General features: G+C 44.8%; 1 protein-coding gene across 10 annotated transcripts in view; it reads right to left on the bottom strand.

The window, feature by feature from the left end:
- Positions 1 to 3,794: 3,794 nt before the first annotated feature.
- LOC139548170 (unconventional myosin-XVIIIa-like) overlaps positions 3,795 to 21,087 on the bottom strand; it is a 184,765-nt gene continuing 167,472 nt past the window's right edge. For 5 of the 10 annotated variants that reach the window (XM_071357634.1, XM_071357633.1, XM_071357636.1 and 2 more), the window contains 7 exons: positions 20,470 to 20,607; positions 19,416 to 19,601; positions 19,045 to 19,184; positions 18,072 to 18,116; positions 10,121 to 10,240; positions 8,911 to 8,957; positions 3,795 to 6,106 (listed from right to left, as the gene is read on the bottom strand). In XM_071357634.1, coding sequence (XP_071213735.1) covers positions 5,991 to 6,106; positions 8,911 to 8,957; positions 10,121 to 10,240; positions 18,072 to 18,116; positions 19,045 to 19,184; positions 19,416 to 19,601; positions 20,470 to 20,607 — 792 coding nt within the window. In that variant the 3' untranslated portion in view covers positions 3,795 to 5,990. The remainder of the gene's footprint in view (positions 6,107 to 8,910; positions 8,958 to 10,120; positions 10,241 to 18,071; positions 18,117 to 19,044; positions 19,185 to 19,415; positions 19,602 to 20,469; positions 20,608 to 21,087) is intronic. The other 5 variants (XM_071357635.1, XM_071357631.1, XM_071357637.1 and 2 more) reach the window with 3 other exon arrangements.

The following is a 21,087-nucleotide window of genomic DNA, read 5'->3' on the forward strand; positions in this document are numbered from 1 at the left end:
GGCCTGTCACGGGGAGGCCCAGGAGGAAGGGGATACAGCAGCATTTGGAAGTGTAATGAGCTTGGTGGCACTGTTGCCGGGAGACAAGGAGAACACTGAAGGCGTTAGATGCTTTTAGATCTCCTTGTCATCACCAAGGGTAGGAGCCATGCTTGCCTCCCATTCCCTGCCAAACCTCTCTCCTTCCCTCCAATTCCCCGCCAAACCTCCCCCTCCTTTCCTCCCATTCCCCGCCAAACCTCCCTCCTTCCCTCCCATTCCCCGCCAAACCTCCCCTCCTTTCCTCCCATTCCCTGCCAAACCTCCCTCCATCCATCCCATTCCCTGCCACACCTCCCTCCCTCCTTCCCTCCGATTCTTCGCCATCCCTTCATCTTATTTGTCCCGCCCTGCCTCCTCTCTCCCATTCCCCACTGTCCTGTCCCCATCTTATTCTTCCATTCCCACTATCCTTCCCTCCCCTCTTCTTTCTCTCTCTCTGGCAAGGGTAACTACCAAATGGGCACTATTTTGGGCACTATTTCACTATTCTCATGAATAGTGTGCTATACTGATTCAAAAGGTGGGAGTTAGTAATCTACTGGACAGAAGTGGGTTATTTTCCAGTCAGGGAAAACTAGCTCTAGCAATAGCAAAGAATCCAAGAGAGTAACCTACGCCTCACACACACTTCAATTCAGTTCTATTTGAAAAGAGGGAGAAATATAATTGCAGGAAGTCCCCAAACGTAAAGGTTTTTTAATTAATGTGTAATTGATTTTTAATTTTCTGCCTGCCATCCAAAAACTGTGCAACACATCCATTCCGATGTAAATCTAGACCACCCCCTATTGCCTCTGGCTACTGTAGCTACAGTAAGAGGTGGCTTCTGCACACGATGTCGAATGTCTGGATACCCGCTAGTTTAGGGAAGTCTTTCTGAGAACTCCCACTGAGCAGGAGGAAGCAGAATCACTTACAAACACTGGCACACATTTGACCATTTCCTGCTAGCGGGCTGTTGGTGGGAATAGCAGGGAGAAAACGGGGAAGATCTCAATTGCATACATCTCGTGTCCTCTCTAATCTCCTTCTCAAAACCCATTTGAGAAAGAGACGAGGAGAGGACGTGAGGAGTATGCAGTTGAGATCTTCCCAGGTAGTCTGAAATGAGGAAGTCGTATGGTACACTGTTAGACCCAGGAAGAGGACTCTGCATGACACTCTGCTAACACAAATCAGAGTCCACCCACAGGCCTCAGCGCCAGGTCAAGAGTGTGTTCATACGTGAGCCAATTAGAGCATGACATGACACTAATGTTGTGCCTTAAAACGGCTTGGCAGATAAAGACATTGGATGTGCGAGAAGCATCCTGTAGCATAGAGGGGATGCCATTCTGGAATGTCTGAATTCTGGACGTCATTCTGGAATGTCTGGTGTCTGGACGTCATTCTGGAATGTCTGAATTCTGGATGTTATTCTGGAATATCTGAATTCTGGATGTTATTCTGGAATGTCTGAATTCTGGATGTTATTCTGGAATATCTGGTTTCTGGATGTTTTCTGGAATGTCTGGATTCTGGATGTCATTCTGGAATGCAAATGTGGTACTTAGACATTTCCAAGAAATTATAAAGTATTACCTTGTCAAACTGGGTGCAAGGACATCAAACAAGAGCAGGCTTTTAAAACTGTTAAAGGTATTCTTCATACATAATTGTAATTACTTCTTTTTAGAAGATCTTTGTCATAATTAATCTTTGATCTTGATGAATCAATCTCAATAAAAACACTCCCTACCAGATGATGAAGATCAATCAAACCCAAATAACGGCATCACAAGCTTTCCCACTTCTTAATTCAAGTCTAGAATTATTTGCGATTAAGTCTTAATTCCAAACACACTTTCACAGGAAAAGTTTAACATGAGAAATGTACACTGTTATTTCATGAAAAACAATAAGCATAAGGGATTCATAGATGGAAGCTTTTCATATTTTAAATGAACATTTCAGTTTCAATTAAAGCTTCTGACGTGTGTGAACCAGATACGTCAAGCATCCATTTAGCACCTGCCAGCTAGTGGCATTTTACTTGACATTAACAACCTATTAATACACATCATGTGTCAAATAAATCATTGCTAAAATGCCATGGGCATATTGATGGAAATAATTTAGTGACTTTATGTAGCCTACAGTATTTAGTAATGTTATGACTGACTAAAGGCCTATAACATGGCACAACACCAATAATAAGAGATGTCATCCTCTTTGCTTTAGATAATTACTCATTAGCTTGGCTGGGAGGCAGTAATTTGTGCCCTAAGTGCCCCATACCTTTTATACAAAAACAAAGCAGAACTGTCGCCCACAGTCTTTAAACTCTTCATTAACATGAGATAGAAATGGATACTTTGTCATTTTTTCCTTGCATCTTTCCTGGAACAGAACCTCTAATGGCTGTTTCTGAAAACAGCAGGAGAGGATCCACAGAGTTAAATGAGGGGTAAAATGCATGGCACAATCTACGCCCAAATCAAAATATGAGATTGAATATTGACTGCTTGACAGATTAGATATTGCTCCTCCCCAAATGTAAATAAATTGTCCTTCTAGCATTTTCCAGAACAATTTCTATCTTGTCAGCAATTCTCAAAGACCAGACAATTATATGACAGTGCTACGATAGAATAAGGCCCATCATAAAAATATTGCTCATTGACATTCTTCACAGTTATAGTGTTCCCCTATATAGGTCCATGGAGAGTTGTCTTGTGTGCTGTGTATTGTAGCATTTCAAAGACAATGTGTGTGAATGAAAAGTACAGTACATTATACTAGGGTTGTATCACATTTAGTGCTGAAGGACATTGTGCGACCACTTTTCAAACACAGTCAACTACAATGAGAGAGACCGTGATTGAGTGGCTACTTTATGAACTAGAGTGCGGTAGCCCTGTTGTAGAGAACATGTATTGATTCTGAACAATGCTATTTGGAAGGTGCAGGATTAAAAAATCACCTTGGCAATGTGGGCATGGCCGTCGTATTTGATAATGGTGGAAAGGGAGATGATCATTTCTGTCAATGGTTATCTGTTGGCACATACAGTAATGTAATGCTACAATGGGCGTCTACCCTTTTGTTCTTCGGCGTTAGCAGTAATTGGCTATCTGCTGCACCGTGCCTCCAGTTACATAGGGAGGTGATGATTGTCAAAGACTAACCAAGGAACCTTAATGTTTTGGTACATACAGTAATTGTAATTAAGTACAAATAAGTACAATGGGCTTCCATTTGTTCAGTTCAGTACTCGGCTATCAGCTGCACCCTGCCCCTATAGTTACGTACAGTAGGTAGAATGCTAACATAATGGTGGAAACTGATGGCATTTACCGTGGTGGTTGTGGCGTCTCCCACACAGTAATCAAGGTTTCCCTGCTAATAGCTGTTGTGTTGAAGATGATGAAGAAAGCACTATGCTTGGTAATCCAAGAGGGAAAAGGTTTCTTTGGAAACAAGATAAAGGCCAGTCAATTGAACTTGTGTTCCTGATTTGAAAGGCCTCAGAGTCAGGGTCAGTGATACTGTTGACATTCTCAAATCTGTAGAAAACAGTGGATGCATCAGAGAACAGAATTTATTTTTATTTGCCTTTCATTAAAAAAAATACCACAGTATGCCCTCCAGAAATGTTAAGTGGGAGACTATTTTCTAATGTGCATATTTAAGTCTGAAAAGACAGATAGGAGCTTGGAGGCTGAAACACCAATGCAGAAAATGTCAAACAAAAACCCACAGAGAAAATAAAATTACAGTCTGAGTCATCATTTATTTACAATATATTAAACTGTAATGCAAAATTACTCATAATAAGTGGTCATTTTGTTCAATAACGAAAATAAAAATATACTATTTTGAAAGCTAGCATGAATCAGTACAGATATTTATATAAATATTAATGTGTACAGTCAGCAATGTTATGTTGGCTCATTTCTTTGTTTGTCTGGTGTTTTTATGATGACTCAGGTTTAAGAGTATCATAAAACGAGATCATAAAACAGTTTACAATTCCTTTTAAAACTCATGTTGACTGCATAGAGCAGGGTTTCCCAAACTTGGTCCTGGTGCCCCCCTGGGTGCACGCTTTCTTTTTTGCCCCAGCACTACACAGCTGATTCAAATAATCATCTCATCATCAAGGCAAATACCAAAACGTAAACCCTGGCAGGCCCCAAGACAGAGTTTGGGAAACCCTGGCATAGAGGAAAAAGGTGATAGATCTGTCTTTAAAAAGCATGTATAATACAAACGCACCAAACTTCTCCCTTCACGCAAAGTATCAACACAATCCTGTCAGCCCCACTTGCCATGTACAGGTGGATAATACACATTTTGGCAGGCCTGCTCAATTCATTAACGCTAATTCATAAATACTAAAGAGACAGCCGAAGGGTTCAATGTAACACCAAGCAACCGTAAAAGCATGGGTCTTTAATATCTTCCTGGTTAAACTGCTGCTCTGTTATGAACAGTAGCATTGGTTCAGGACAGAATACTGATGAATCCTACATGACAAATAGGCTTCAGAAACACTGAAAAGGATTTGAATGCATTATATCCAGTTTACAGAGTGGTGATGCAACACAGGAGGATTTACCATGCGGGTTGAGGACCCCAAATCCTCACCATGTGTAATCCAGTATGGTTTATCAGAAAAAGAAAACATGTGGGTGTTGAAGGAGATATAAACTAAAGGCAAACCATCATAAAGCATGGTGTTCAATATCGTTCCCTTTGGCAAGCAAACATCAAATGGAGAGAAAACGAGTGAAAAGCATGAGAACAACAACCACAACGACAGAGAGAAGAAAAAAAACAGCTGAGCCAAAGACTCTCACCCCAAAAGCATTTCTGCAAAGTACTTAGTTCAATTCAAGTTTAAATAAAAGGCAAGGCATTTCATAGGGTATGCTACGCTCCAACCTCCTGGAAATTCATTTTCTTGATGGCAGGACTCTCGAAAACAAATGATCTTCTTCAAACATCAAAACAAAAAGAAAAAAAGAAGAGAAGGGCTAAACTTTCATCACAAAGCAGTTTGCTGCTGCAGCTCTCTTCTGTTGTCTTCCTGTTAGGAAACATTATTCTCCTGCTTAAACAAGCAATATAAAACAAGCAGATGAGCCGATGAAAGCGTCTTCTTTCAGGGGATGGCGCGGCGCTGCAGCCAGAATCTAAGCACAGCTGTAGAGGACCCTATGTACTGTATATCAACGGCACTTCTCCCCCCAAAAAACTCTGGTCTTTTTACCAGGACTCAGATAAGCAATAACACAGTGTACACATATACTTGGTAAGCAATAACACAGTGTACACATATACTTGATAAGCAATAACACAGTGTACACATCTACTTGCAACAAAGGCTTTTTTTGGTACTTATTTCCTCCATCTTTTTTTGTTAGATTTTTTGTCCCCCGATGCAGTGATAAAACACAAGGGAACATAGCTAGTTCTTTGGCTCAGTTACAACCATGATGACGATGACAGAGTCTAGGAAGTAGGAGACGATGGCGCCAGCCAAGCAGCAGCTGTCCTCATGCAGCCAGCAGAGACAGGAGATACAAGCCATTATTAATGGAGGTGCTGTTCAACTGGAGGGGCCAGATCCAAGATGGAGACATTGTCACATGTGACTGGTGAAATACACTAAGAGATGGTTGGCCCAGTGGAGTGGAGAGCGAGAGAAACCATTAGTGTTGTGTACTGTACACTGACGTACTATGGCACCTTCTCTAGACCTTAGCAATGCAAGCTGCTTTGTAACAGTAGAATAATAATGATAGTAATAGTATCATTGCCATGTTGCAGGGTTAGAAGAACAGTAGAGTGGTTGTGTGTGATGACAGCACCACAGGGGCCCTCTCAACATGCAGGGTTTGTTGGCTGGTGTGTGTGTGTGAACTATGTTGTCTCAGAGGGCTTGTCTTCGCTGTCACTGTTGTTCAGGTAGCTGCCCCGTGTGTTTCTGGAGCGGTAGGACCCTCGGGACGCACCACCTTCTTTTTCAACCTCTTCTTCGTCAGATTTGTCAAAGCAGAACCGTCTTCGGCTAGGAGGACTGGAGGGAGAGAAAGAATCAATGACAGGTCCCGAGGATAGTTACACAGTGGGGCATGATCATTACCAAACATTGATCAAATGTTCTTATCTTTTATGTAATGTTACACATATTGTGCTTCAACCAACTAAATGTGCACAAACACATGGACGGATGCATACTACCATAACTCTAGTTATAAAACTAAATTTTTAGACACACAAAAAGTACACTTATTCCACAGAGAGCATGTGATGGAGTATGGTTCTGGTTTGTGGTTGAATTAATCTGCTATGCACTGCAGCTTCCTCTCCAAAAACAGAACAATGGCACACCTACAGTGCACTGCCTGGCCTCACAAGTGTAGGACAATCAAATACCATTCAGTTTAAACAAAATACCAGTGAACCTTTTTTTCACTCTAATGACTTCTAAACAATAGAGCAAATCTTCCGTATGAATCATCAGTAGAGCAACTCTGACGTACCCTCTCTCTGTCTTTAGATATTCTACCTGCCTACTGCTACTGCGTGTTTCAACCTGATTTAACATTCAAGCCCAATTAAATTATGCAAACCTAGGGTTAATTACTGTCAATCGTGCATCTTAAATGTACTTGCTGCTTGTGTAAATCGATGCAGTGGGTCTAATTACGCACAGAATTAAGGTGGTTGGAGGGGGAAATCTATGGTGGCCGTCGTAATTGACGACACCTGGTATTTTCTTATTTCCGGCGCCATAAATCAGGCTGACATTTGGGTGGAGAACTAGCCAGCAGCACTATGGGTACATCCACGTGAACTTAGCCTTTTCCTCGGCTCTAACATTACTGCTGCTAGGCTAATCGACATTGTAATGCATCCACAACACGTTTATACCCTTCTCTCTCTATCTTTCCCCCCAAAATACCATAACGGAATTACAGCAGTGCAAAGCAATGTCACAACTGCCATTGAAGAGATGTAAATTGTAATTGCTTTCAGATGAGCTTCTGTGAATTAAGGACCTCAATTATTTCAATTAGTATTTAGGGATGGAGTGTAATTAAAAAACAAAAATGTCTTAAGATGAACCAAGTGAAATTCTACATTTCTACAGAAATGTTGAAGCCCTAACAGACATAAGTCAATTAAGTCAAAGTGATGTATCATTCATAACACAACTGATGTTTTCAAAAGGTGACTGGATATTTGGGTTAGATTATAAAAGGGGGGGTCCGTTGAATGTGAGACTCAGCAGAAGAGGATTGACAGAGGAACCTCTCTATGGTTAGCATCATCACACCATGCAGTAGACACAGTCCACACCAGGCAACACCTACTGCCAGCCTCAGTCACTGTCCGGTCTGTACAGATATTTCATCATCAGGTTGTCCACTTTCTTCTTCCTATTCTTCTCCTCCTTCTTGTTAGGAGGGGGCTGCCCCTCAGCAGGCGTCCCCGCCTCCCTCTCCCCCTCTGGGCTAGAGGCCTGGCGGCCAGGAGCTCTTTTCACGCTGTTGGTGCTTTTGTAGGAGACGGTGGAGGCACCTGAACTGGAGCCAGACTCTGAGTCAGACTCTGAATCCGAGGATGAGGAAGAAGACTCCTTTTTGGACTTCTTGTCCTTCTTCTTGGAGCTGCCCTTCTTGCGGCGGCGGTCATCATTGGAGCTGTCTGACTCGGAGCCGTGGCTCCTCCTCTTCTTCTTCTTCTTACCTTGGCTCTTCTTGCCGCGGCTGTTGCTGCGGCTGTGGCTGCGACTATGGCTGCGACTGCGACTGTGGCTGTTGCTGCGGCTGCTCATGCTGCTCGAGGACCTCCTACAGTCCACAGCCGACGCGGACCGTCTCAGACTGCTGGTGCTGCGCCCGCTGTCCACCTCCTGGTCACCTCTCCCCATGACACTAAGCACACCCTTCCTGTCATCCTCTGTATCATCCTCTTTCCTCCCTGCCTCGGCCTCTGAGTCTTCCAGGCTGGTGCGTTTGAACTTGATGGGTTTGAAGTTGAGCACCTCGTTGATGGCCTTCTCCAGGTCGGGGTCCAGGTAGTTGCGGTGGCCGACGGTGGCCGGCTTGACGTCCGAGGTGTCAGGGAGCTCGTCATCATCTCTGTAGGAGGAGCGGGCGTGTGGCGGGGGCATAGACAGGCTGCGTCCCGTGGAGGAGTGGGAGCTGTAGGCTGAGGTGCGCTCGGTGAAGACCACGCTGTGCCCGTCCTCCATGTCATCAAACTCGCTGAGGCGACAGCTGCGGAAGTCAGATATGCGTGAGTCAGCACAGCTCACACTGCCAGGGCTCCTGCCCCCAGAACGGCGACTGAGAGAGGGGCTGCGACCACTTCTTCCATATGACTCGTCCATACGGTGTGCGGAGGTGCTGCTGCGGCGGCTCAGGGGACTGGGCATGGTGTCGTCTGGGCTCAGGCCATGGTGCGTGGTGGCGACGGAGGCCCGGCTGGGGGCCATGGAGGACACGGTGGACTCTTTGTCGAAGTCTCCCCAGCGGCTGTCCATGCCCTTCCTAGCCCTGCTGGTGGCTTCAGTGTAGGCCTGGGAGATAACCGAGCCACGGTCATCATCGTTCCCAGTCTGGGACTTCCTCCAGGAGCTGGATCTGACTGAGTAGGAGTCATCCTGGGGTAAGGAGCCTTTGGGCTTGGTCTTACGGAAGGAGGAGATAGACTCCTGGTCCTTCTTGAGGGAACTGAAGAGGGAGCTGTCTTCCCCTTTACCTCCGATGGAGTCATTGATGTTGGAGCGCTTCCTGTAGCTCAGGGAACTCATCACAGACACCGGCCTGCTCTGATCTACCGCTTTCTCTTTGCCCTCTTTCCATTCCTTACCCTCTTTCCACTCTTTCCCTTCCTCTGCGTCTACGTTTACGGCAAATCTAGACAGAGGATGGAGGCAGGAAGGAGGAGAGAGAGAGAGAGGGAGGAGTGGCAGGACAGAGAAACGTTGATGTATATGGAGGAAGTGGAAGAGGAGGAAGAGAAAGAGAAAGAATAATAGATGGAATTACAAACTTAAAAGGAGAGAGATGAATGATACTTAAAACAGGAATTGGATGAGCAACAGATTGAATTCAGCAGGAAGAAAGTAAAGACAAGTAGTTAGAACAATGATTCAAATGACTGTGGGGTAGAGAATGCCTATTTGGATTCACAACGCAAGATGGACACAACAAAAACAAGATATGTACTGACTGGAGAAAAACCCTCAAATAACATGTGCTGTCTTGTCCTAATCAATTCCTTTATGCAAAATCAAAGTCTCTGTATTTAAATAGTTTAGTATGGAGGTATGCATTTGAATTTGTTGTATGTGAATGCTACACAGAATTCTAGTCAAGCATCTCATTGTGGTGAAATATGTTGAGTGATTCAGCAAGGGTGCTGGACACACACTTCCCAATTGTGTGTGTGTGTGTGTGGGTCTGTGTGCACGTCTTAACCAACACACAGAGCTTGGATCAAGGAACAGAGCTCTTCTGAAGAAAGGGAGGGTGTCCGTGGAGACACACAGTTAAGAGAGATTTAAAAACTCTTAAAAGTTGTTCAAAGTTGTGAGGGGCTGGGGGGGGGGGGGACAGTTAAATATTCTGGTAAGGAGACAAATCTAGGGCAATCGAAGCTATCAGCTGGCAGATACATCCATTAATCTCAGGGAGAGGGGAGAACGGGAGAGAGGAGGTGAGGGGGAGAGGGGGGTGTAGGTATGCATGCCAGCTGGCATCCGAGCATGTCGATACATCTGCCAGGGAGGCGGCTGTCATCAAGGCAGTGACAATAAAAGACAAAGAGGATAAAGGAAACACCAGTAATAATAATAAAAATAACACCCCCTTATGTCTAGCCAAGTGTTCCCTTCCAATCGTTTTATCTGCATTGGTGGTTAAGTGCTAGGCTGGACCACGTAAAATCCTGATAGGGGGTGACTGGATACTAAAACCAATTTTGTCTGCTTTGTAAGCAGGGGGAATGTGTGCGTGTGGGTGTTTGGCAGTGGTGAAGATAGGACCCAGGGGGATAGAGGAAGGGGTGCCATATTGACCTGGCACTCTTGAGGCTGCCGTCATCTGAGAGGTTCTTGGTCGAGCCTTTGTTTTTGGACAGCCAGGACTTGACCCCGTCCACACGGTCTTCCACCTCCGAGTCAGATGAGTCTCCCTCACTGTGTGGAGGGGAGGGACAAAACACAACGTCAGTGGGACAAGAGAGGAGTAGAGAAAAGAGAGGTGTGGAAGAGCTGAAAGAGAGTGATAGAAAAAAGGTATAAAGAGGAAGAGAGGAGATGGAGGGAGGGGTGAGAGAGATGGAGTGAAGTTGAGGAGAGAATGATGGAGGGAAGAGAGAAAAAGACAGGGAGAGAAAGATTCTGTATTGGAAGTGTTAGTGAGGCACCCGAGGAGGACTACATCTATTACTTTGGAAGAGAAGACCGCAGAAAACCACATGCACTAGATCCTAGAAGACCCAGGAAACACCCCCCCCACACACTTGTTGTCACTGTTAGGAGTGTTATCACTGTGGCCCTGTGGTTAGCTGGAAATGGGGCACAGTGTGTCGCCCAAAGAGGGCTAAATTCCATTCACTCTGATCCAAAGCCACTCGAGTTAAGACAGAGCACAAGGAGAGAGGCCAGGAATGGGATGAAGTGGAAACTGAAGAGTGTGCACAAAATGGAGAGATTTTCACTTTCATCTCTCTCACTTATCTATTCCCTCCACAGTCTCCCAAAATTGCAGTTGAGCTCTTTACAAAATGATTTGGTGCACAGTTCGGTTGTTGAGCTGTTTTCTCTCTAAATTATCATTACGGCGTCGACAGCCTACTGCGAAGCGTGAGGAGAAATGGAGGGTTGTTAGAAATTTGACACGGTTGAAAAGAGCATGACACTCATTAAGTGCTGTCAGAGCCCAACACTCATGTGGTGCTGCGAAATTAAGGTGTTAAGGCTTAATAATAAAACTGAGACATGGCTTGGGGGTGGGGGGGTCAAAATACCCACATCTGCTTTTAAAAACCTATTGTCTTGCTGTGGAGTAGAGAAAGAAAATAGGTTTTCAACACTTTTTATTTTTATTTTATTTAACTAGGCAAATCAGTTTTTCAGCACTTAATCTGGCCCACAACCACATACAGTAGCTACAATTAAAATCATTATGAGGCAGAGATACAAATCAAATCAAATCAAATCAAATCAAATTTTATTAGTCACATACACATGGTTAGCAGATGTTAATGCGAGTGTAGCGAAATGCTTGTGCTTCTAGTTCCGACAATGCAGTAATAACCAACAAGTAATCTAACCTAACAATTCCACAACTACTACCTTACACACACACACAAGTGTAAAGGGATAAAGAATATGTACATAAAGATATATGAATGAGTGGTGGTACAGAACGGCATGGCAGATGCAGTAGATGGTATAGAGTACGGTATATACATATGAGATGAGTACTGTAGGGTATGTAAACATAAAGTGGCATAGTTTAAAGTGGCTAGTGGTACATGTATTACATAAAGATGGCAAGATGCAGTAGATGATATAGAGTACAGTATATACATATGAGATGGGTAATGTAGGGTATGTAAACATTATATTAAGTGGCATTGTTTAAAGTGGCTAGTGGTACATTTTTACATAATTTCCATCAATTCCCATTTTTAAAGTGGCTGGAGTTGAGTCAGTATGTTGGCAGCGGCCGCTAAATGTTAGTGGTGGCTGTTTAACAGTCTGATGGCCTTGAGATAGAAGCTGTTTTTCAGTCTCTCGGTCCCTGCTTTGATGCACCTGTACTGACCTCGCCTTCTGGATGATAGCGGGGTGAACAGGCAGTGGCTTGGGTGGTTGTTGTCCTTGATGATCTTTATGGCCTTCCTGTGACATCGGGTGGTGTAGGTGTCCTGGAGGGCAGGTAGTTTGCCCCCGGTGATGCGTTCTGCAGACCTCACTACCCTCTGGAGAGCCTTACGGTTGTGGGCGGAGCAGTTGCCGTACCAGGCGGTGATACAGCCCGACAGGATGCTCTCGATTGTGCATCTGTAGAAGTTTGTGAGTGCTTTATGTGACAAGCCGAATTTCTTCAGCCTCCTGAGGTTGAAGAGGCGCTGCTGCGCCTTCTTCACAACGCTGTCTGTGTGGGTGGACCAATTCAGTTTGTCCGTGATGTGTACACCGAGGAACTTAAAACTTTCCACCTTCTCCACTACTGACCCGTCGATGTGGATAGGGGGGTGCTCCCTCTGCTGTTTCCTGAAGTCCACAATCATCTCCTTTGTTTTGTTGACGTTGAGTGTGAGGTTATTTTCCTGACACCACACTCCGAGGGCCCTCACCTCCTCCCTGTAGGCCGTCTCGTCGTTGTTGGTAATCAAGCCTACCACTGTAGTGTCATCCGCAAACTTGATGATTGAGTTGGAGGCGTGCATGGCCACGCAGTCGTGGGTGAACAGGGAGTACAGGAGAGGGCTCAGAACGCACCCTTGTGGGGCCCCAGTGTTGAGGATCAGCGGGGTGGAGATGTTGTTACCTACCCTCACCACCTGGGGGCGGCCCGTCAGGAAGTCCAGGACCCAGTTGCACAGGGCGGGGTCGAGACCCAGGGTCTCGAGCTTGATGACGAGTTTGGAGGGTACTATGGTGTTAAATGCTGAGCTGTAATCGATGAACAGCATTCTCACATGGGTATTCCTCTTGTCCAGATGGGTTAGGGCAGTGTGCAGTGTGGTTGCGATTGCGTCGTCTGTGGACCTATTGGGTCGGTAAGCAAATTGGAGTGGGTCTAGGGTGTCCGGTAGGGTGGAGGTGATATGGTCCTTGACTAGTCTCTCAAAGCACTTCATGATGACGGAAGTGAGTGCTACGGGGCGGTAGTCGTTTAGCTCAGTTACCTTAGCTTTCTTGGGAACAGGAACAATGGTGGCCCTCTTGAAGCATGTGGGAACAGCAGACTGGGATAAGGATTGATTGAATATGTCCGTAAACACACCAGCCAGCTGGTCTGCGCATGCTCTGAGGACGCGGCTGGGAATGCCGTCTGGGCCTGCACCCTTGCGAGGGTTAACACGTTTAAATGTTTTACTCACCTCGGCTGCAGTGAAGGAGAGCCCGCAGGTTTTGGTAGGGGGCCGTGTCAGTGGCACTGTATTGTCCTCAAAGCGGGCAAAAAAGTTGTTTAGCCTGTCTGGGAGCAAGACATCCTGGTCCGCGACGGGGCTGGTTTTCTTTTTGTAATCCGTGATTGACTGTAGACCCTGCCACATACCTCTTGTGTCTGAGCTGTTGAATTGCGACTCGATTTTGTCTCTGTACTGGGACTTAGCCTGTTTGATTGCCTTGCGGAGAGAATAGCTACACTGTTTGTATTCGGTCATGCTTCCGGTCACCTTGCCCTGGTTAAAAGCAGTGGTTCGCGCTTTCAGTTTCACGCGAATGCTGCCGTCAATCCACGGTTTCTGGTTTGGGAATGTTTTAATCGTTGCTGTGGGTACGACATCGTCAATGCACTTCCTAATGAACTCGCTCACCGAATCAGCATATTCGTCAATATTGTTGTTGGACGCGATGCGGAACATATTCCAATCCGCGTGATCGAAGCAGTCTTGAAGCGTGGATTCAGATTGGTCGGACCAGCATTGAACAGACCTGAGCGCGGGAGCTTGTTGTTTGAGTTTCTGTTTGTAGGCTGGAATCAACAAAATGGAGTCGTGGTCAGCTTTTCCGAAAGGGGGGCGGGGGAGGGCCTACAAGAGCCTCCCCTGATCGCTGAAGAAACTATTTAATTATGGGTTTGATCATAACTAGCCCACTGTTTTAAACTGTACAATAACTTGAAATACTAGGCACTAAGATGGCAGTGTTAAGAAGGGAAGGGTTGGGAGTCGAGATAAAAACATTTCTCTAGGAGGGAGGCTGTAATCAACTTTGTCTAATAGGCCAGGCATGGCCTGCAATGTGGGGAACGTCAGTGAGAATGGTTATTGTGAGTGAGCGGCTGGCTGTCTATGGCACAGAGGCCTTGTCAATAATGGGAGTAAACAAAGAGTGAAGGAGCCCTGGGAAAAAGGAGCTAATGTTAGCTAACCGGAGCAGACAATTCCACAGCTGTTTACTCTTCTCGTCTCCTCAAAGAAAAAAAACAAACACTTGGATTTGTGTGTTTGTTGGGCTTTGCGAGTCAACACCTCCCCAGCCTCTTAAGATTAGTATTTTATCCGTTCACTTATCTGGCAACATACTGCTTAAAAGAACTATAGCCGCTCCAGGAATACTAAGAGCACTGATGTTGCTTTGAAGAAAGAAAAAAAGGCTGGTATTTTTTTCTCTTGAACTTGATGACATCGCTTGCGATCCCCAGGGCAAAATTACATTAGCTATCATTATGCAAAATCAATGTCGAAACCCTCTCTACAAAATAGTAATAATTCCATTACTTCATGGAGAGAATTTCCTTTAGCACAAATTTTGTATTCATTTATACAGGTACAATCCTGTTGAGATTCAAATGTTTTTTTGGGGGGGGGGGGCCATTCCACGACTTGAAGGATGTGCATCTCTTTCCCCTTGTGCATTTTGTGCAAGGAGGAGACAGTGGGTAAATGGAGGCGATGTACTCAGATCAGAGGCCTTCCCTTCCCAGGCCGGGGCCAAAACAAAACCGACGGGACGACGGGCCCTTTGTAATCGAGCGCTTCACACACGATGTCACACACAATTTATATCTTTGACCGCCATACCATTAGTTAAGCCGTGCCGAGAGCCCAGGGGACGCAAACAAACACAGCGTGTGGAGGGAGACATTAATTGTCTGTGACAATCTGCCTCCAGTGGTTGTACATCTCTGTTACACACTATTACATTCATCATTAGCTCCTATGGACCCTCTTCTGCTCCCTCTGCCCTGCTCCTCCAGGTGTCCCTGGGTGTTGATTCCCAGAATATTGGGGCTTTTATTAGGCAGCTCAGCCTAGACAGCAGCTCCCTATGGGGGTTCAACTCAGCCAGCCAGGCATACGCATCTGTTCAAAACCTATTAAGACACATACGCTAGGAGAATTGCTGTGATCTCCAATGCCAGATTAAAAAGGGGAGATTGTGACGCAGGTTTGTTTTGTTAAAGCGACAGGAAAATGATTTCATCCTGATGTTGTTCATTTAGTCTAAAATGACTTGCCACCTGTTTCGTGATCAAACAACGACAGACATGGATTACATTTCCAATCTATTTGAAAACAGAAATTAAAGCGTAGCACGTTGAAATAACTCAATTCGGTGTCAATCAATAGTCTCCAATTACTCCTATGTACTGTGTACGTGCACATCTAAACGTGCCATTCCAAACAAAACATTTATCAAATCAGTAGCTATTAATGCCATATTACTATTACTGCCTAGTGCTAAAAAACAAAGTACATGGTTATTATGATTCAATAACGAAAACCCTGGAAAGAAAAGCTGAGGTCTCCCATCCAATTAATACCTAAGTTACATGAATTTCCCAACACTGTAGTCTTTACTGCAGTGGTTCCTAAACCTTTTATAGTCCCGTACCCCTTCAAACATTCAACCTCCAGCTGCGTACCCCCTCTAGCACCAGGGTCAGCGCACTCTCAAATGTTGTTATTTGCCATCATTGTAAGCCTGCCACACACACTATACGATACATTTATTAAACATTAGAATGAGTGTGAGTTTTTGTCACAACCCGGCTTGTGGGAAGTGACAAAGAGCTCTTATAGGACCAGGGAACAAAATAATAAACAATAATGTTGCCCTTTATTTAACCATCTTACATATTAAACCTTTTGTTAATCGAAAATTGTGAATAATTCACCACAGGTTAATGAGAAGGGTGTGCTTGAATGGATGCACATAACTCTGCAATGTTGGGTTGTATTGGAGAGAGTCTCAGTCTTAAATCATTTTCCACATATAGTCTGTGCCTGTATTTAGTTTTCATGCTAGTGAGGGCCGAGAATCCACTCTCACATAGGTACGTGGTTGCAAAGGGCATCAGTGTCTTAACAGCACGATTTGCCAAGGCAGGATACTCTGAATGCAGCCCAATCCAGAAATCTGGCAGTGGCTTCTGATTCAACTCAATTTTCACAGAACCGCTTTTTGCAATTTTGACGAGGCTCTCTTGTTCAGATATCGGTAAGTGGACTGGAGGCAGGGCATGAAAGCATGAATCCAGTTTGCGTCATCCGTTTGGGGAAAGTACCTGCATAAAAGCGTTACATGGTTGCTGCCCATATCATTGCATAGTGCAGAAAATACACGAGTTCAGAGGCCTTGCTTTAAAAAAGTTAACAATTTTCACTGTAATGTCCAAAACGTCTTTCAAGCTGTCAGGCATTCCCTTGGCAGCAAGAGCCTCTCAGTGGATACTGCAGTGTACCCAAGTGGCGTCGGGAGCAACTGCTTGAACGCGCGTTACCACTCCACTATGTCTCCCTGTCATGGCTTTTGTGCCATCAGTACAGATACCAACATGAGCAGCAGCTACGTTTGGCTACATACGGACCGCTATGGGAATTCCCGCGAGAGAGTAACGGTTAATGTGATTGGATGTTTACTATTTGAACACTAGATGGTTTAAATTGTATTTTTGGTAGTGAAACGATGCTACTCAGGCGAGAAAAAAACTCCCGCAAATGTATAGCCCCGTTGGAAAATATAAATAGACTGTTTGAAAATGTGAAAGAAAAAAATAGAAAAAAATTCACATTTTTATTTGGCGGACCCCCGACGGCATTGCGCGTACACCTGGGGGTTTGGGAATACCTGCTCTACTGTAATGTACAAGTTCATCATTAAAGGTAGCGAAATGACGTTACCACGAGCAGCACCACAGATAATGAGATGAGTGAGATGCAAGACTTCGCTCTCAGACAGTCACATACAGTGTCTGTGCATGTGTACGGGTTTACTACATGCTGTTCACAGTGTGGCATCCACAGGACCAAAACAGCGGAGAAGTTTAACCTCACGCTTCAATGCTCTTAGTTGTTGCGGAAAATGACCCACTATGCTGTTTACTTTCTGCATCTACGTCATATCGCTGAGTCTACCTTTAACATTCAGAACCCTTTCTGCTTTAACAAAAAGCAGCACTTTACACAATACTGCTTAACAAGGGTTTAACAGCAGAAACATCAGTGACTGCTGTAAGGGAACATTGACATGGGACTGAAATGGCCCAGAGCCAGAGGTTAACACTACGTGTGAGCCGCTTCCCAGACTAGCAAAGAGCTTTTTGTAAGACATTTGAGGGTCCTGCATTATATAGTGAGTGTGAAAGATTGATGAAGAACACACCCCTCGTCTTTCCGTCGTCAGAGGCAGACAGTCACGTCTCACATCCACCCCAGAGCATGGCTCTGAAATATTCAGTAGGCCCTGAGAGCAGGGGGTGGCCGCTGGGCACATAACACTGTTCAAACAAGGCACAGTGGCACAGTGGTGTGCGACAGAACCCCGGAGAGCCAAGAACTGAGCCCTGGGGGACACCACAAGGACTGACCAGAGGGGCAACACACTTACCCAGTGATGGATGCTTACTACACCTGTTAGGTATTATGTGTTACCCTCAGTTGAAGGGGTTACTGGATGAATAACCACACAAACACTCTGGGGAAGGGGATGTTTCATGCTTGGTTTAGAAAAGCATGTTGTCAATGGCATTCATGCAGTTCAGCATGTGGCGTCATGCAGTGAAGAGTGAAGCAAATTAGGTTATGGGGGAATAGCTGAGCCCTGGAATAACGATGCAGTATCACTGAGCTTGTTCGTTGAATGGTATCCCATAGTTCAGTACTTATTCAGTGACATATGAACTACGTCATAAGTCCTAAACTTGAATTTATATGAGGTGGCTTGAACATTGACAATAGATTTGCTGCTTGATATTGCATCTTTTCCAGTGAAGGGCAACAGACTATTCCAAAACAGAGGTTAAAACAAACAATGTCAAACATGAGCTCAAGTTCCTCACGTTTTGTTCCTTCTTTTCTGATACTTTGTCACCATGTCTTGTAAACTGGTCATGATGAAGGATGACAGACAGAGACACAAAGAAACAAAGAATACAAACACAAAACAAACAAAAGAAAAGTGAGACAGGAAGTTGGTAGGTACAGTCCAAGTAAACCAAAAGAACGTGATGAATAGGCTAATGCTTGAAGGATCTACATCCTAAATCATTGTGGATATCATGGCTGATGTGGTGGTGGTGATGATGATGATGATGACCATAGAGATCCTATTAAGTATTTTAATCCCTAATTCTATGATGATGACCCTGTGGTTCTATTAAAGATATTTCCTCCCAGTGGGAGTGATTCAACCGCTGCCTATTGCACCCCACATCATCCTGCTCCACATCCTGTTACCGCGTGGAGAAGAGTACACAGTATACTCAAACCTGACTCACAGAGCTATTTACTGCTGGGAGGAAGAGAGGGAAGAAAGGCCTTCTCCCCAGGACTGCACTCATAAACAAACAAATAAACAAACAAGGGTCGGAGGGAGCACAGAGCGAGTAAATAAATAAGGAACGTGAGGAGACAGAACTCGATTTCACTGACGTAGCTTTAGCTAGCTGCCTATCTCATCAAATACAGGAGTAATATTTCAATAAATAAAATGCCCAAAAATTAAGCCCAGCAGTTTTCAGGGCATAAATCTTTCAGAGTGTGTGAATAAGAAATGACGGAGTCTGGGGAGAGTTCTCTGATCGCTTTATCCAAAGCCTGTTTCAATGGAACATCCATCCTGACTGGGTCATTCTCTCTCCATCTCCCTCTGCTGCAGAGTTTATCTACAGTTTAACTGTGTAACAGTAGCTACTCTCTATGCTGAGTGCGTGCTCACTAGCTGACACTTGCTGTCATGAGAGGACATGAGGTAAATTCAGCAATTCTATTAAGTGAATATACTATGTTCGGGCACTAAATAGACAGCTATACCTGTTAATGAGGTCCTCGTTGTCGTCACTCTCCATCTCATCTTCGATGGCAGCCTGGAGGTCACCAATCCTCTTGAAGGCTAGTTTAAGGTCCGCCTGCAGGCTCTGATTGGCTGCCTCCAAGCTTTCAATATCCATTTCCTGTTGGAAGAGAGTGAGAAAATCTAAGCTAAGGTCCCAGCATTACACCTACATCTGACCATTTCTGAAGTCTCTTTGTCGGTCTCATTTCCCTGAATGTCTAATACTCCAGAACAATGCAAGGTTGATGGGAATTGCAGCCGTTATTTAATATCTTCAAAGTGTCCCACTGTAAAAAGGCAGTCTGTACAGTGTCCCAGTCCTCGGCCCATTTGTGACTTTGGGTCTTACCAGCTCATGTTTCTTGCGGCTGGCCTCTCCCTCCTTCTTGGCCAGCTCTCCCATCTCCTCCTTGACATCTCTGATCTGTCTCTGGAGCCGCTTGTTCTGCTCCTTCTCCCGGGTCTCGCTGGTGCTGCGGTGATCCCGCTCCTCTGTTAGCTTCTCAAGGTTCTCCTTCAGACGGGCCACCAGGCTCTGAATGACCAACAGCAGACAGGGACCGTGTTAGAAGAACTGCACTGACAGCCTATACAGTATCTGGCGAGATTCAGGTGAGGAAAAACCTACACTTCCTTGCCTTGAGATATTTCCCCAAATAAGGGCAAGAAACTTGGCCTACTCATCAAATAGTGGTTTCAAATGCCATGGGTAGCAAAAAGACATGGCTAAATATGACCTGAAAACCCCTTCTAACTCTGGATGCATCTTTCCCAAAGCTGAACAATGCTTAGCCAGTCTTTCGATTATTCCAGCCAGTGCAGAACATTGAAAGATAGGAATTATCTGAGAGAGTTAAAGCAGTGTGTCTGGCTGTCTGCACATTGCTGGTAATTACAAGTCTAAAAGTTGCCAAAATGAGCAAAGATGCATTTGTCAGAGGGGCAGAAAATTGATTAAAAATGTTCCCTGGCTGTGTGCGAACAGTAACCTTTATCCTTCACGTAAACGTTTGTCGCAGAATGTAATTTGAAACTGACAGAATAACAAATTATATTGTGGTGTGAATAGAATTTGAGCTAGTCCGATGACGAACAGAGCAGATTTTCTAACTAACTGTGATATGCTAACAGTCCGAGCTAGAAGAAGGTTATGTGAGGCTGAACCCAGCACTGAGGGGGCAAAACTTGCATGGTATAACAGAGGTGGGTGGAGGTAGTGGGAGTCAATCGTCTTGAGGAAATGGTTTTCATTTGCTCCCCAAAAAGTTGCTCATTCATCCCCTGGACAGTTCTTCAGCAATGACCTTCAACCCCCCCCACACACACACACACTTGGTAGGCCGCCAGGCAAAAACCAACACTCCTCCTCTAGAATGCCCCTCAGCCCCCCTGACTGCTCTCACCTCCAAGCGTTTGACCTGCGTCTTCTCAAATTCCATCTTGGTCTCCATCTCTCGGATCTTGGCCTCCTGCCTGCTGACCAGAGACTTCTCCACCATAGAAGTCTCCTGGAACTCCAGCTGGCTCTGCAGTGCCGAGAGCTAAGAGTGAAACACACGATTAGGAACATACACACAAGGCAGCGTTTTAGAATGAACAACATACTGTAGCAGCAACAAACTGATATCATACCGTATTTTATGCATTGTATTTACAGTGCATTCGGAAGTATTCAGACCCCTTGCCTTTTTCCACATTTTGTTACGTTACAGCCTTATTCTAAAATGGATTGAATTGTTATTTTTTTCTCATTAATCTACACACAATACCCCATAATGTGTGTAGATCATAAAAAATCTAATGAAATATCATATTTCATTAGTATTCAGACCCTTTACTCAGTACTTAGCTGAAGCGCCTTTGGCAGCGATTACAGCCTTGAGTCTTCTTGGGTATGACGCTACAAGCTTGGCACACTTGTACTTGGGGAGTTTCTTCTCTGCAGATCCTCTCAAGCTCTGTCAGGTTGGATGGGAGCGTCGCTGCACTGCTATTTTCAGGTCTCTCCAGAGATGTTCAAT

Source organism: Salvelinus alpinus, chromosome 21 (assembly GCF_045679555.1).
Source record: "Salvelinus alpinus chromosome 21, SLU_Salpinus.1, whole genome shotgun sequence".
Lineage (NCBI taxonomy): Eukaryota > Metazoa > Chordata > Actinopteri > Salmoniformes > Salmonidae > Salvelinus > Salvelinus alpinus.